At 46.5% G+C, this 14433-nt stretch overlaps 1 protein-coding gene across 1 annotated transcript; it reads left to right on the top strand.

Annotated features, from left to right (window-relative positions):
- Positions 1–300: 300 nt before the first annotated feature.
- ATPAF1 (ATP synthase mitochondrial F1 complex assembly factor 1) lies at positions 301–9302 on the top strand. Its single transcript, XM_027893704.1, has 9 exons — positions 301–530; positions 1899–2007; positions 2570–2620; positions 2773–2835; positions 4078–4128; positions 5912–5959; positions 6894–6989; positions 7543–7650; positions 8540–9302. Exons 1-9 carry the CDS (start codon positions 328–330, stop codon positions 8732–8734), a joined length of 924 nt encoding a protein of 307 aa, XP_027749505.1. The 5' UTR covers positions 301–327; the 3' UTR covers positions 8735–9302.
- Positions 9303–14433: the final 5131 nt, after the last annotated feature.

Raw genomic sequence — 14433 nt, 5'->3', positions numbered from 1 at the left:
CTGTCTGAAATCAAAAGGAACGAAGCGGTGAGAGCGAGCTGTCGCTGGAACAGAGCGATGCTTTGCTGACACTGTCGCGCCGCGGTTCCCGGGTTCGTTCTCGGGCTGTGTCTGTGGTTTCGCGTGATCCCCCCCACCGTGTACCTTCCCCCTGCGGTTACCGACCTGCGCACCGAGACTTTTAATTTATGCCAATAAAAAAAAAAAAAAAAAAAGCCAAAACGTCGTTCCCAGCGTGCGGCTGCGGCCTGTTCGGGGCGGGGCGGGCTGTGGGCGGGGTGTGGGCGGCCGGCGGGGCGGGAGCAGCGCGGGGCGGACGGAGCGGCCATGGCGGGGCCGCTGGCCCAGGGCTGGGGGCTGGGGGCGGCCCTGAGGAGCCGCGCCGCGCTCCGGCCGCTCGGGCTGCTGGCACCGCCGGCTCGGGGCGTGCTGGGGCCGGCAGCGGGAGCGGGATCGGGGTCGGGAGAGGCGGCGCTGGAGGAGAACCCCTTCTACGGGAAGTACCGCCACAAGATCCAGGAGCTGCGGAGGTGCGGGGAGGAGGCGGCGCTGAGGGAAGGGGGCAGCGGGAAAGGTGGGTGGGGGAGCTGCTTTTTGGGCAAAGGGAGTGGTGAGGGAGCTGTCTTTCAAAAAGAGGGAGGTCCTTATATTTAGTTACGCCCTCATGCGGAAATTGATTAGTTTAGGCCTATGGCTGCCTTGAAATTCGCTTGTGGTTGGCACCGAGTCAGCGAGTCTCAGTTTCGGGGGAGGAGGAAAAGGAGATCAGTGGGACATTAAAATCTGGGAGGAGGAGAGTCCAACATCCTTGAGGTCCCCCCCAAATCCTGGGGCTCTCCCCAACATCCAGGAGGTCCCCTAAGGGTGGAGGAACCCCAGAATTTGGGGAAGGAAAAGGGGGATTAACAGTGGGGTTGTCTCAGTATCCTGAACATCCCATGGTGAGGCATTAAAAATTGGAGGGGTCTGACATCCGAGGGGGTCCTCCTAAAGTCTGTGGGGTCTCCCCAGTATCCTGGGCATCTCCTAAGTGTAAGGGACCCCCAAAAAATTGGGCGAGACACCCCAAAAATAAGAGGCGAATGGGGGGGAGTTGCTGGTGTCAGGGATGTTGTCCATACCCAGGCGGTCTCCTAATGTGTTCAGCTTAGTAAGAGATAGCTTTGCTAAGAAAAAAACCCAAAATTTTAAGTTAGGAACATGAATCAAATACCACAGCAAGCATTTTAAAAGGCCAAATGATGTTAATCACCCAGCACGGCTTTCCACCTTTGGAAACCATTGGAGCAGGCAAAGAGTATTCCAGCTTCTAGTCTTTTGTCATACTGTAAAGGGAGATTTGAACAGAAAATTAGTAGGTAGAAGCTGGTCTTATTTTGGGTGTAAGTCCGTTTGTTGGAAAGACCCCAATTGAAACAGCCCATAGAAGAATCATGGTTTTGAATTATCCTGATAAAGGTGGGTCACCTTACTTAGCAACAAAAATAAATGAAGCAGAAGACTTCATAAACTCAATCATAGAACTGTGGAACGGTTTAGGTTGGAAGGGACCTTAGAGATCACCCAGTTCCAACCCCCTTGCCATGGGCAGGGACACCTCCCGCTGGACCAGGTTGGTCAGAGCCCTATCCAACCTTGCCTTGTTGGAATGCAGTGCCAAAAACTGAAATCCAAAGCCTTGGGTCATAGGACATCCAGCAACGGCTTAGACAGTTTCTTAACACTGCAGTGATTGTTCCTGTTTATTGTCATAACTGAAAACTGAAATGTTTTAGTTATATGAATTTATGTCTAGTTATGCTCCAAGGAGTTGGACTTGGATGACCCTTACGGGTCCCTTCCATCTCAAGATCTTCTGTGGTTCTGTTATATTGTTAATGTTCCCTTTTCCAATTCAGATCCAGTCCAGATGTGTTTGAATCCCGTATGGAAAAAAGAAGTGAAGTGAAAAAGCAGCCTGTGGGATATTCCAAACAAGGAGAATTTATCAGATGCATGGAAGAAAAGGCAAGACCAATTTTCTTTGTAAATCACGTACATTAAAGCTATAAAGTTATTTATATGAGTTCGGCATAATGTTACAAACTTGCAGCGTTCTGGTTCATAGGAGATCTGGAATTTCATTGTGTGATGGCTAAAAGTATTGTTCTGTATTCCACTGTATTATTTCACTATTTTTTAGACTCTAAATTCCCTGCTGATGCCTTGTTTAAGTGTTTAATTAGTTCCAGATGAGTTTGACCAGATGGAGTGACACCATCTTGCATTTATCATTTTTCAGTGAATGCAAAAAATCTGTTCAATAATATTGGATCCAAAAATGCATAATAGTTTGCTTTTAACTAATCCTTTCTGGCCTTGAAATTCATAATTAACGTTAAGTTATTTATTTAACTTAATCAGTCATTTATTTTATCAAAAATACACTGCAGCAATCTTCAAATATCTGAAACTTGAGCTCCCACTCAGGAGAGATTTTTGTCAGCAGCCGTGTTATGATTGGCAGGGAAGGCAAATAAATGATATTAAGGCATTAGCTGTAAAACTAAAGAAGAATGTTTTCTTGTAGGCAGAAGGCTTGGGCACAAAGGCATCAAAGGGAGGATTCACAAAGGATAAGGTAAGGAAAATTAACCTAAGTGTTAGGAGGGGACATTGAATTAAGTTCCTCTAGTTTGATTTTGTTCACTGTAGTTGCATCCATTAATTCTGGATTCCTACATGAACCAGAGAATTGCCATCATGCCAAATTCTTTATGCTTTCTCTTGCAGACACTTGACTCAATTCTTAATGTTGAGATGGTGAAAGAAAAATCAGCGGAGGAGATAAAACAGGTGATGGATTTAAATGGAATAAGGTTTGCTTCACATCTGTGCTTAATAGTAGTCTACATGTAAGGATGGAAATTTTACTTAGACCGAAAAATAAAACACAGCTGTGGATGTATATTTATAAAAAGCATATTCACATGCATATCAATAGAAGAAGATAAAATTTTATCCATCTAGATAAGTCCCTCTAGAATGTACCTCCTATTTATCCTAATTGATAAATAATACATTTGTAATACATCTAGACTTGACTCAAAACCCTGTCTCTATTGTAATTCTTACTGTTGCTATTTGTTGTGTAGCAGCTGAATTGGCATTAGCAAGTTCCTGTCAGGGTTAATGCCGGGTAAAGGGAAATCCCAGGAGTAGCTCATGTGGATTGTTGTACATCTGTTTTGCATGAGTAAAACCAAAGCTTTTGCCACTTTGTACCTTTGTTTGCATTATCTGTCACTTGGGAGCCTGTGTACACGTACTAGAGTTGGTTAGGGTAAGGAGGAGCAGGGTGAGCCCGTTTCTCTGAAGAACAGTGTAAATCAAATTACCCTCCCTAATACCTGCTTGGCTTTGTAGTGTATTCCCTTTTATCTAGTTAAAAGTCACATCTGTTGCATCTCTCTGATATGGCTTGGGTTAGATCTCTTATTTTCTTTCCCCTGTTTCTGTTTCATGGCTTAAAAATTTTGCTGACAATTCTCATGAGTTATGTAGGGCTGGGGAAGAGCAACTGGAAAAGTCCTGAACTCTGAACTTTTACCTGTGCTTGTCCATTTATTAGGAACTATGAGCTTCTGTATAGATATTGCCATCCTGCTGTGGTGGAGAAAAAGATTGTCAACACAGAGGAGCATTATACAAAGACTTGTCTTCTGTTGAAAATGTTTTGTATGTTCTTTATTAAGAAAAAAAAAAAAAAAAACAAAACAAACCACCAAAAAAACCTCACCTCGCAAACCCTCTAGAAATCATTGGTGTGATATTTGAGAAAAATGTAAGAAGCACTTCTGAAAGCTGATACATCTTGAGCCCACTGATGATTTCTGTTACCTGGTTGAAATCTGTCATTTGGTACAAGTACTCTGCAGCCTTTGGAGGAGTGTATTGCATTAGCAAGAAAGTCAGTCAGGCTTGATTGAAAAATGACTTCTCAAAGTGCTTACAAAGGTTAGTTGACATTCTGAAACATTTGATATTACCGCTAGATTCTGGATTTTAACTGTATCTCATCTTCTTGGTTTCCTACAGATTTGGAATCAGTATTTTTCTGCAAAAGATACAGTTTATGCTGTTATTCCTGTAAGTAGTTCCGCTCTAGTTATGCACTTGAAAAGCCAGCATGCAGAGCTTTCCTTTCCAACTCTAATTCTGCTGCTTTTAAAAGCAATCATTGAAGGAAAATGAGGTTTCAAGAACAAACTTTCTTTCTGGGCTGAGTGATCTTACCGCCCCAAACAAAGCCTTTTGTTTCCAAAAATGTGTATCCCATTTTTTTTACTCACGAAGAGGAGTCTCAATAAATCGAGTACTTTTTTTTCTGCATACCTTGCTTGAATTTCCAGGCTTATTTTATTATGAGCATCCAATACTCTTCACAGGGCGCTCGTGTCTTTTAAGGTGTAGCATTTGTATTTTTAGAGTTACTAATTTTTTCTCCCTTGCAGCACAAACAGCTGACTCAAGGTTAATATGGTAGTTTAGAGCCCTTGGCTGGTAACTTGCACATGGCTAATCACGTATGGCTTAGTTTCATACATCTACAATTATTGGCAGCACTGTCTTTCGTTGAGATTGCATGGTGTTTCCTTTGATAAGATCATATTTCTTATTCCTGATAACTTCACCAGATGTTAATTGTTTTAGTCTGTGTTACGCTGAAGGAGGGTTGGGGTTTTTTTCGCTTTGGGGATTTCTTTTTATTTTTGCTGCAGAGTCCTGTGATCGCGATCTCTTAAATCTGCCTTTTCACAGCTGTGCACAAACTGTGTGTTCCTTGAGTTCTTGAAACCTCATTTAGATCTGGGCTCTGATTTGCACTTGTGTTTGGCCCTCTGAGCTGCAGCTGAAGTCAGTGGGAGGCTGTACCCTAAATGTATGATGTGCTGCATGCTCTGAAAACGGCAGTGTGGGACTTGAAGTCAAGCAGCTCTGGGTTTCGGTTTTCTCAACATGTGGATGTTGTGAAAATAGTTTGACTTGCACATTGACTGTAGCAGAGGGCCAAAGCCAGGGATTCCAGTTAAGATGATGTAGGTCTTTCATTAGTGGGGCTGGCACTGCTCTTTGGTGCAGTGTTTTAAGAGCAGCGTTGGAAGCTTTTTAAGACTTCAATGCAAACCAGATCCCAGGCACATTAGGAAGCAGTTCATGGTGTCATGGGGGAAAAAACCCACCTTGTCTTTTGCCAGAAGCTTTTTGTTGGCTAGAAGAAAGGCCTTGCATAATTTCTCCAGTGCTCAGAAGTACACACAGAGGACTTTCTTGTTGATGAATGGCATATGTTTTCTTTCCTGATCACCTCAGAGTAGGTGTTAATATACAGTGCTGGGAAGCAAAGGATTTGGAGGAACACAGAGAACACGTGAATGAGACTGCCAGGTTTCATCAGGGCTGGCCAAATATGGTTGTGGTTTTAATATAAATAAGAACTAAGTATATTATTTGAGTGAATATCTTGGCTGAAGAACATATGACTGTGATGTAAAATCCACAACTTGGATGTGCTGGGTTATGTTGTCTTGCTCAACTGTTGACACCATGTGATGCAGTGGAGCAGTTACTGAAAGAAGATGCAATGTAAGCCTGAGGCATGGGGCCCCTACCTCCAAGGAATAAAGCTTTGGATCCAAGGAGTTTGCTGCTGCATCTTAGGCACAGCATTGTGAAAATGGGATACCGATGACATTTAGGTAACTAAGAACTAAATACAGTTTTCCATGCGCTCATCGTTAGCCGTTCCCACAGTGTGGGGCCTCCTCCAGATGGAAGTTGTACCCTGCAAAGGTTAATGAGGTGATTTTGAACAACTCTGCATCCATGTTTGTGTTGGGAAAATTGAATTTCTCTTTCTCCTTCCCCAAAGGCAGAGAAGTTTGATTTAATGTGGATGAGAGCCCAGAAATGTCCATCGGTACGTATGGCAGAGACTCGCAGGGTGTGGTTGTGTAGCTGCAATGTTCTTCCCCTCCCCAAAGCCTAATCCATAAACTTTTAACCCTGCTGTATTCTGATACTTACTATATCAGTGCAATTAGTAAAATCCAGGTGTTCAAATACTTGTCTTAGTGTTCAGATAAAGCAATGGCCATTCATGTGTATTAAAACAGTTTGATCTAGATAGAAGAGATGTAGGGTTGAGGAAACAGGAGCACAGAATGTCCCAGGGATTGGAGACTTTACTGGGTTGATGGATTAGCCCATACATTTCACTTGCCAAGAGCGAGATCAAATATATCTGGCTTCCTGAGCTACTTGGAGATTGGAAAGTTATTTATAGCCTTAAGTGCATTTCTGTGCAGTGCACTGGCATTTAGTCAGGTGTCCTGCATGTTTTTCTGCTCCCATGTTGTCCTTTCCCTTGGTGTGGGAAAATGAGCAAGTCTGTAGCCTATGGAGCCCAATAGGCTGTGAACCTCTAGAGGGAAAATGCTTGCTGCCTCCTCTGGAACAGCTGGTGAAATTACAGGATTAAATACTCTTGAATGTTCCTTACCTTCTGTGTGACCATTTGTGGTGTTAATTTTCTAGGCAGGAACAAAAAGGTCAGAGTCTGAATGCTTTCCACTGTCCTTTCCTTTCCTTTGTGTGTCTCGTAAAATACTGATAAAAATATGTGCCAACATATTTGTTAATGAAATAACACTGATAAGGTAATTCTGGTTTATTATCTGCTTTGGAGACTGGTTCTTGTTGTCTTGTCACTCCTGTTGGGGCAAAGAAACCCTTTTTTCTGTTGTGGTTCTCTCCCTAAAACATTAATTCTGGAGGCCCGTGTGACACAGGCATCATTTTGTTCTGTGAAAGGGAAAATTAGTTTGTTTTTTTATTTTGTCATTTCTTTGCAGTTTCTGTATGCTTTGCCAAGAAAAGAAGGGTATGAGTTCTTTGTGGGGCAATGGTCAGGAACAGAATTACACTTTACTTCCCTGATAAACGTTCAGGTGAGTGTTTGAAATAAAAGGACCAGAATTAGCTTAAGATCTGGAAATATACAATATCAGCGTATTGCAATACATGGTGTTTGCTAAAGAGTTTAACCAACAGGTTGTCTAACTTAACTTGAAAAGAATTATCATGAAAAAAGTTGCCATTAGCTATGAGTTAATGAGTAAATTAATTACAGGCAAATTAGTAAAGTTATGGGCATTAAGTGTCTCTAATCTCAATGAGGCAGAAGTCCAGTAGTCTCAAAATAGAAGCAAGAGCCAAACTTTCTAGAACTGTTTGTGCAAGCTGCTTAAAATAGCAGTAGATGCTGTAAGATGAAGTATCTTTCTCAAAGTTGTGGGTTCTTTGAACTGCAAAACGGTCTCTAGTCAAGGAAAAAAACCCAACCTAATTCTGTAAATCCCTTGATTAGAACTGACTCTTAAGCCCTGAAAACTAACTGCCTCTATGGCAGTTAATGCTCAAGGGTTTGTAATCAAGCACCCAAATCTGCAGTAGAGCTGAAGTTCTTTATGGGACACTGACAGGTTTCTTTCTCTCCTTCAGACCCAAGGTGAAACAGCTCCAAGCCAGCTGGTCTTGTACCATTATCCCGAGCTGCAGAAGGAGAAAGGGATAGTACTAATGACAGCAGAAATGGACTCCAAGTTCTTGGTAAGAGAAGTCTGCTCATTGCCTTCCTTCATTTTATGCTGCAACTCCTCCTACAGTTTTGAACTACAACGAAGTTATAGTGAAGTCTTTGAAAGACCCTTTGCCAAAGAATGGTCTTGCTAGATTTCTTTAATCTACTCAGTGTTAAGGAAAGCTAGAAGGGAATCATCAGTCTTTGTCTGATGATTTCAGCTCATGCATTCCCTTTTTTATAATTTGGGTATTATAATTTATTGTTGTAAAAAAAAAAAAAAAGCTTCTGTTTTTTTAACTTGTCAACAAATTAAAACAGTATTTTGAAGCTTAATACTATATTTATCAAAGCAGGAGATCTCCAGAGCTGTGTGTTTGGTTTCTATGTGCCTGAGCTCTCTGTGTGGGTGCACAGTTATTTGCAAAATTGTACTAGCACAGGGCTGATGGCACTGGGGATTGTAGTGGTGGGACAAGATAACTAAAATATCCCACCTCTAACTGACCCACTTACACTTGTTTAGAAACAATGAGCAGAGTCACTGGTAATGCTTTTGCCCTGTTGTATCTCAGAGTAAACAATCAATCTTTGCAAGTAGGTCAGCTGTAAGAGGGGAAACATAGGGAGTCGGTGCATCTCCAGCACCTTAGAGTGGGCAGGGATGAGAAAAGACATGTTTGACCTCTGAGGCACATGCACAGCAGGGGAGTAGTTAAAACACCCAGTGCTAAAGTGTGTAAGTAGGTCAGGAGCAGGAGGGAGGTGGTTTGTTGAGATTCCCTGAACAAAGGTGACTTGGAATTGAGCCATCTGATGAGTAGGACCTGTGGCCTTTCAGCTGCTGAAAGAGTCTTTTTCAAGGGGACACTTAAATCCCACAATGGGTGGTGACAGGTTCTTTGTTTTCCCTGGCAGGTGGTGCACGAAGCCCAGTGCTTGGCCAACCAGGCACAGCTCTTCTACGCCACGGATCGTTCCGAGACCTACGAGTTGGTGGAGACCTTCAACCACAGATCTGGTGAATTTAAATACATGTCAGTGATAGCAGAGCTTGAGCAGAGTGGACTTGGAAGGGAACTGAGACCTGGTCAAGTTTCTGACAAGTCGTAGAGCCCGAGCTGCGGGTGAAGTGAGCCAGCAGCAGGCAGGAGGGGGTCCTGCACGGGGTGGTCCTGTCTTTTGTATTTTGCAAATTGGGTCTGGCTACAGAAGGCATCTGGAAACATCCTGGGAATGTGACAGTCCAGCCTGCCTGGCAGTGATGCAAGGTGAGGACTTGGCCCACTTGAATGACAGTAACTGATTGCCAGAATGGAGCCCTGTACTTCAGTGTAACTTCATCAGAAAGAGCCATTTTCCCTGTCCTGTAACTCCTGCTGCCTGCTGGATTTTTGAAACCTGAAATAAAGTGACAGAAAGGGAACTTTGTAACTGACATCAGGAAAGAGATGACAACCAGTGTTTCTTCTCAGTAAATGCATTTTAAATGCCCTCCACCATTATAATTGCATGGTCCAGTGCTTTTTAATCTGTGTGGAATTTATACAGGCTTGTCCATCAAGGAGAAACAATTGGAGCAATGGTGTAAAACAGATGCCTCTTTGTCTCTTTGTGAGGTTTCTTACACAGATGTATACTGTGGCCTGAGTTTTTCTCAGGATTAAAAAACAGAGTGACTCGATTTGTTCTGGGAATTTTGTGCTTCTTAATTGATATATTAATTGGATCCTGTTGCTGTGTTTCTGTCCTTGAGATGCTATTCCTGAGCAGTATGATGGTGTGAACATGGGTTTATTTTTCTTTGTACATTTTTAATAGTGTAGAGGAATTATGGCCTGTTTTACAGACTTAACTTTTCTAAGACTAGCATCTAGTGAGCCAGCTCCACAAATGGTATTTGAAGGGACAGAAAATAGCTGTTTGTTCCTATTTCAGGAAAGGCACTACTATCTGTAATAAAAGCAAGATGGACTGGAGTAGTGACAGAGAGAGAGCCACCAAGCACGAGTGACAGCTCGTAAAAAAAAAATGTGTTAGCATGAATATGCAGAGCTGCTTTAACACAGCAGTGTTGGTAAGAGCCTGGCTTTACAGACTGTAGCAGGTTTGGGTTTTTAAACCTGCCTCCAACAAAAGAATCCCAAACCATTCATGCTTTGAGCTTCTCTTGTTTTCATTCCCGGCAGAGGCAATCGGCGCGTCGGTGGACAAGGACATAGTGCAGCAGCGGGACGTGCAGCTTATGTGTGCATTAGCAGCACTGCACAGGGAGAGGAGTAAACACAGGACAGCCAGGAGCTTCCCAGGAGCAATGCTGAAATACTTCCCACGTCTGCATCAAATCCCTGGCACTAACTTGCCCGTAGCACTAATTATTATGTCCAGGCCACACTGCGTCCTGTCAGCCTGCTGGGGCTGGCAAGCGTTCCCTTCTTTGCCAAAGAAAAGTTGGCAGGAAGGGCATGCAGCTCGTCTCTCTGTTAGAGGAAGACCAATTTTTTGGGCAGGGCTCGTGTCAGATTTTCTGTGTTACCCTCAGCCATGACCTGATAGGGAGGTGTGATTAGTTACAAAGATTTCTTACACCACTTGCTGGTGTAGCTGTAGGATTCTGTATCTGTAATACTCGTCATATCTCAGCCCATTCTTTAAACTACATGACCTTTAAAAGGTCCCTTCCAACCCAAACCATTCTGTGATGTGAACACTTCAGTTAAGTACTAAACACAGACAGTATGTTTTATTGTTGGGAGTTTATTTTAGCAGCAACTCACATACATTGAGTGTGAATTCCCATCCAGGGAATTTCTGAGTGTTTTTAGAAGAGGCACCTACAAGCTGCAGAGTGGACACAGACCCCCAAGGGCTGGCTGTGGCTCTGTGCAAACCAGCAGCTGTGCCAGATTTAAGCCACTAAAAACTCACATAGAATTTGTAAGATGTGATGCACTTGGGATCTGTGCTGAGCCTAAGGGCTGGTGAAAAATAACACTCGGGTAGAGAAGGTAACTGTGGGAATCATGTGCCATGCAGCCACTAGAGGGAAGATTTGTCTCCTTTTTCTAAGCTCTGGGCACACACACACAGCCTGCCTGAGCCCGTCTGCTCAGCTTTGTGAACTCTGGGTGAGTTTTCTGCTGAAAACCATTTAGATGGCCAGGCTGCTCTTGTGGTCGATGGCCGATAACAGGGTGGGCTGCACTGAGTTAGGCCAGTGGTTCTGCTAGTCCAGTGTCCTGAATCCTACCTGAGCTGCCCTGGGGAGAGCAAACATCCTGCAATCATTTTCCAGGTGGCTTTACTGATTTCCAGTCATTCATGGGCCAGGGTCTTCCCAAGCTGGGTGTGTCTGTCTTTAGTAGCCCTCAAGTGGGCGTGTTCATGGAGAAGAAGCCCAAGCCTCCTGGTGGCCCCATGTAAAGTTCAACCCCTCCAGCACCCTGCAGCAAGGACTTCATGGCTTCATGGAACCAGGTGCTGTTGGAGCCACCTCAGTGCTGGCTGTGCTCTGCCTCCAGCTGGAGGAGAGCCCAGGGCTAGGATGTGGCAGGAATTCCTGCTAGGAGTGGTGGAGCAAGTTTTTGCAGCCAGAGGCTCTTTGTTATCAGCGTCTCAACCCCCCTGGCTTGCCCACCCAGCCCTGTCTCCCTGGGGAGAGGTACCCCCATGTCAGCAGGAAACCCAGAGCCTGTCCTGCTCTCCAGGGAGACACCCTGGCTTGTGGAAGGCGGCAGTCACAGCAACCAAGGAAGTGCAGATTGAAGGATGATGTTCTTACCCTCACTTGAAACGTGGACTCCAGTGCTTTTCATCTGTGCCTGGCATTTTCCCTGTGCCTTAGAAAATGGCAGGACTCCAGTGCCCTCTGATCTGCAGCTGAACAAGTTGTCACTCCGTATCTCCGCATTTGTGCAGGACTTGGTGGAGCAGAGACGGGGACTGACTGTTCCTGACACTGTGTAGCTGAGTTGAACTTTTCTGGGCACGTCCTCTGCCTCTCTGGGAATAACCAGAGCAAACCCACTGCTCCCTTTGCTTTGTCTTGTGGTCTGCACAGGCATGCAGAGGCTTCAAACCCTGCCTGGGAACAAACAGCTCCCTGGCTGCTGACAGGGCGCTGTGCTGACGAGGTGTGCGCCGTGCTGGGCATGGCGTGGCCAGGCAGATCCCAGCCCAGTGCCGTGGCTGGTGGGGGGCTGGCAGGGGGCTCACTGCACCCACCCTCCCCCCCCACACACACTGCCCTGTCCTGCCAAGCCAAGTGAAGCTGCAGTGCTGCCTTGGGCCTCTTCCTGTGACCACCCATGAGGTCTGATGGAGCCGCCCAGCGCTCCGGGCTTGCTTCCATCCCTGCTTCCTTCCCCCTGATAAATCCAGCCATGCACCTGCCTTCAGGAGCGGGACCAACTTCCCCCTCTTCCTTCCTCCAAGACAATCAAATGCCCTCTTCACAATAACACATCCCTCCTGCCCCAAACCTGCCCCTCGGACCTCTTCCTTTCTCCCAAGTGACTCCAGCCCCCCTCCCCACAGCTGGGCCCCTGGGTGGCTCTGGGACCGGGGGCTCTCTGCTCTGTGAGGTTTCCAAAACCTCACGTGAGGGGGTCACTCCCTGAGCAGGACAGGCTGCTCACCCCAATGGGCTTGTGAGGCTGCAGCTGACGTAACTCCAGCCCTCCTGCTGTTCTCCTGGCCCCTCTCCTTTGGCTCCAGACCACTGAGGATGGGAGGATCCCATTCTTGCCTCTGAAGTATTTTGGCTCCATCTCGCCTGGATGCAAATCCTGGCCATGAGCTGCCTTCGGGATCTTTGTTATTTGGCCAAGCCCCCTCACTTTTGGCTTTCTGCCCATTTTTTTTGCTGGGATTTCAGTTGAAAGTTTCCTCCTGGCTTGGCATTTGCTGTTGGGAGTTACATCTGCTCCGCAGACCTCTGCCTCCTGCTCACGAGGTCTGAGGACATTTTGTGGTTTCCTGCATCCCTTGGGGAGGAGCACGGACAGTGGTGACCGCTGGGTCCCTGTGATTGCCCAGCCTGTGCTGGGACTTGGAGTGGCTGTGATGTGCAAGCAGGGAGTATCTGGTACTGGGGATGAAAAAAGGCTTTGCCTGAACCTGCTGAAGCCAGGAATGGGGCTGGTTTGACAATGGCCAGGAAGAGTCTGCTGGGCTACTTGAGCCAGATCCTGATTTTAGGGGTGTTATTTCGACCTATCTGCAATGACTGTGAGAGATTCATTCATGAGCAGGGCAAGGCTGATGTGGAAAAGGTTCAGCCCACAGGTCTTGGGGTGGTTTCAGCCATCTCATGTTGTAGTGGGTGCCAAGCACAGGTGAATCCTGCATGCCCTTGGTGTGTCTTTCTGTCATCACCTGGTTCAGGATCTGCCCTTCAGTCACATCCCAAATGGGTACAGGCAGGAAAACAAGGGGCTTCTGGGGTGTGCAAGTTCCAGTTCCCTCTGGCTTCAGCTGAAGGTGATCCACTGGTGGCTGCTGCCTGATGACACAGCCCTTAAAATGTCTTCTTTACTTCTAATAAGTTGCTGCTGCAGGTGCCAAAGAGTTTCTATTGCACCTGCACCAAACCACCTGCACAGAGAGAGGGAGGAAAGGAGAGCAGATGCCTTGCAGGGCCTGGGCTCAGCTGAGCTCCCTGGTGGCTGTCTGGTCTGGGAGACTGCTGTGTAATTTCATTTTTAAAGACTGCCTCTGAACATTGTGTGCAAACCCCAGAATCGCTTGCAGCTGAGAAGCCCTGTTATGGGGGAAGGAGTCTGGATCCTGCAGAGATGCACCCTATAGGACACATGGGGTCAGGAGGTAAATCCACAGCCGAAGCAGTACGGGATACCAGGCAGGGTTCAGGGAGTCAAACTCTCATCCTAAACCCTCCTGATTCATACAAACCTGCGCAGCAGCCAGATCCTCCTCCCTTCTCAGGCTGCTGGGCTTGTGGTTTCCTTTCTCACACTCCTGCTGCTTACTCCGCCTTGCCCTGTGCCCCACTCCCCAGCCCACCCCATCACCTGCAGACACTCGGCTCAGCCTGAGTTTTACACACATTTTAAGCCAAGTCTAGAAAGCATTTCCCTCATTAGAACTGTCCCGCTGCCAAACAATTTGTGGGCGTTCCAGCAAGGCTGGTATCGCATCTCACCGCGGCTGAGCCGGGCTCATCCCCTGGGAAGGGCCCATCATCACGCCAGGAAGGGGGCCGTGAGTGACCAGGGCTGTGCTCTGCCTCCCACCCCGCAGCAACACCCTTAAGTGTCAGCCGTGGGTTGCACCCCCAGCCGTGGGGGTTACTCCCCCACCCAAAGCAGATCCCGGCCCTTGCCGGGCTCATCCCACGCTGGCTGGCCGCTCCTGTCGGCGCCGAGCGTGCTGGCGCAGACTTGCCTTTGCTGAGCAGGATTTAAATACCACAACGCGCTTTAGAACTCACCCCACCTCCGAGAGAGACGGAAAGTAAGTGCTGTGTGTGGAGAAAGTTTTTCTGCGTTTTTTTCTTTCCCCTATCTCCGGCTTTTCTGTTTTGGACGGCGTCCAGATTGACCTGGCATGCAAACCTCCTGCTGTTTTTTTTTTTGTATGTGTAGGTGGGGAAGGATGAAGGGAGAGGGATTGGAAAGATTTGGGGGGGGGGGGGGATACGACAGGATTTTATCTCCTTTCCCCCAGCACACTGCTCTCCCGTGAAAGCTGGGAGCCAGCCAGCGGCATGGGACTGCATGCCAAACAGGATCTCAGCATCCAGGAATGGTGTGGGTGTGGGTCTGAGTGCCCACCCGTGAGCGTGCGAGCCC

This window comes from Empidonax traillii, unplaced genomic scaffold (genome assembly GCF_003031625.1).
Source record: "Empidonax traillii isolate 1590-97213 ecotype Southwest subspecies unplaced genomic scaffold, ASM303162v1 scaffold15:size5535645, whole genome shotgun sequence".
Lineage (NCBI taxonomy): Eukaryota > Metazoa > Chordata > Aves > Passeriformes > Tyrannidae > Empidonax > Empidonax traillii.
The sequence above is the reverse complement of the archived record's forward strand: the minus strand, read 5'-3'. Positions and strand labels throughout refer to the sequence as shown.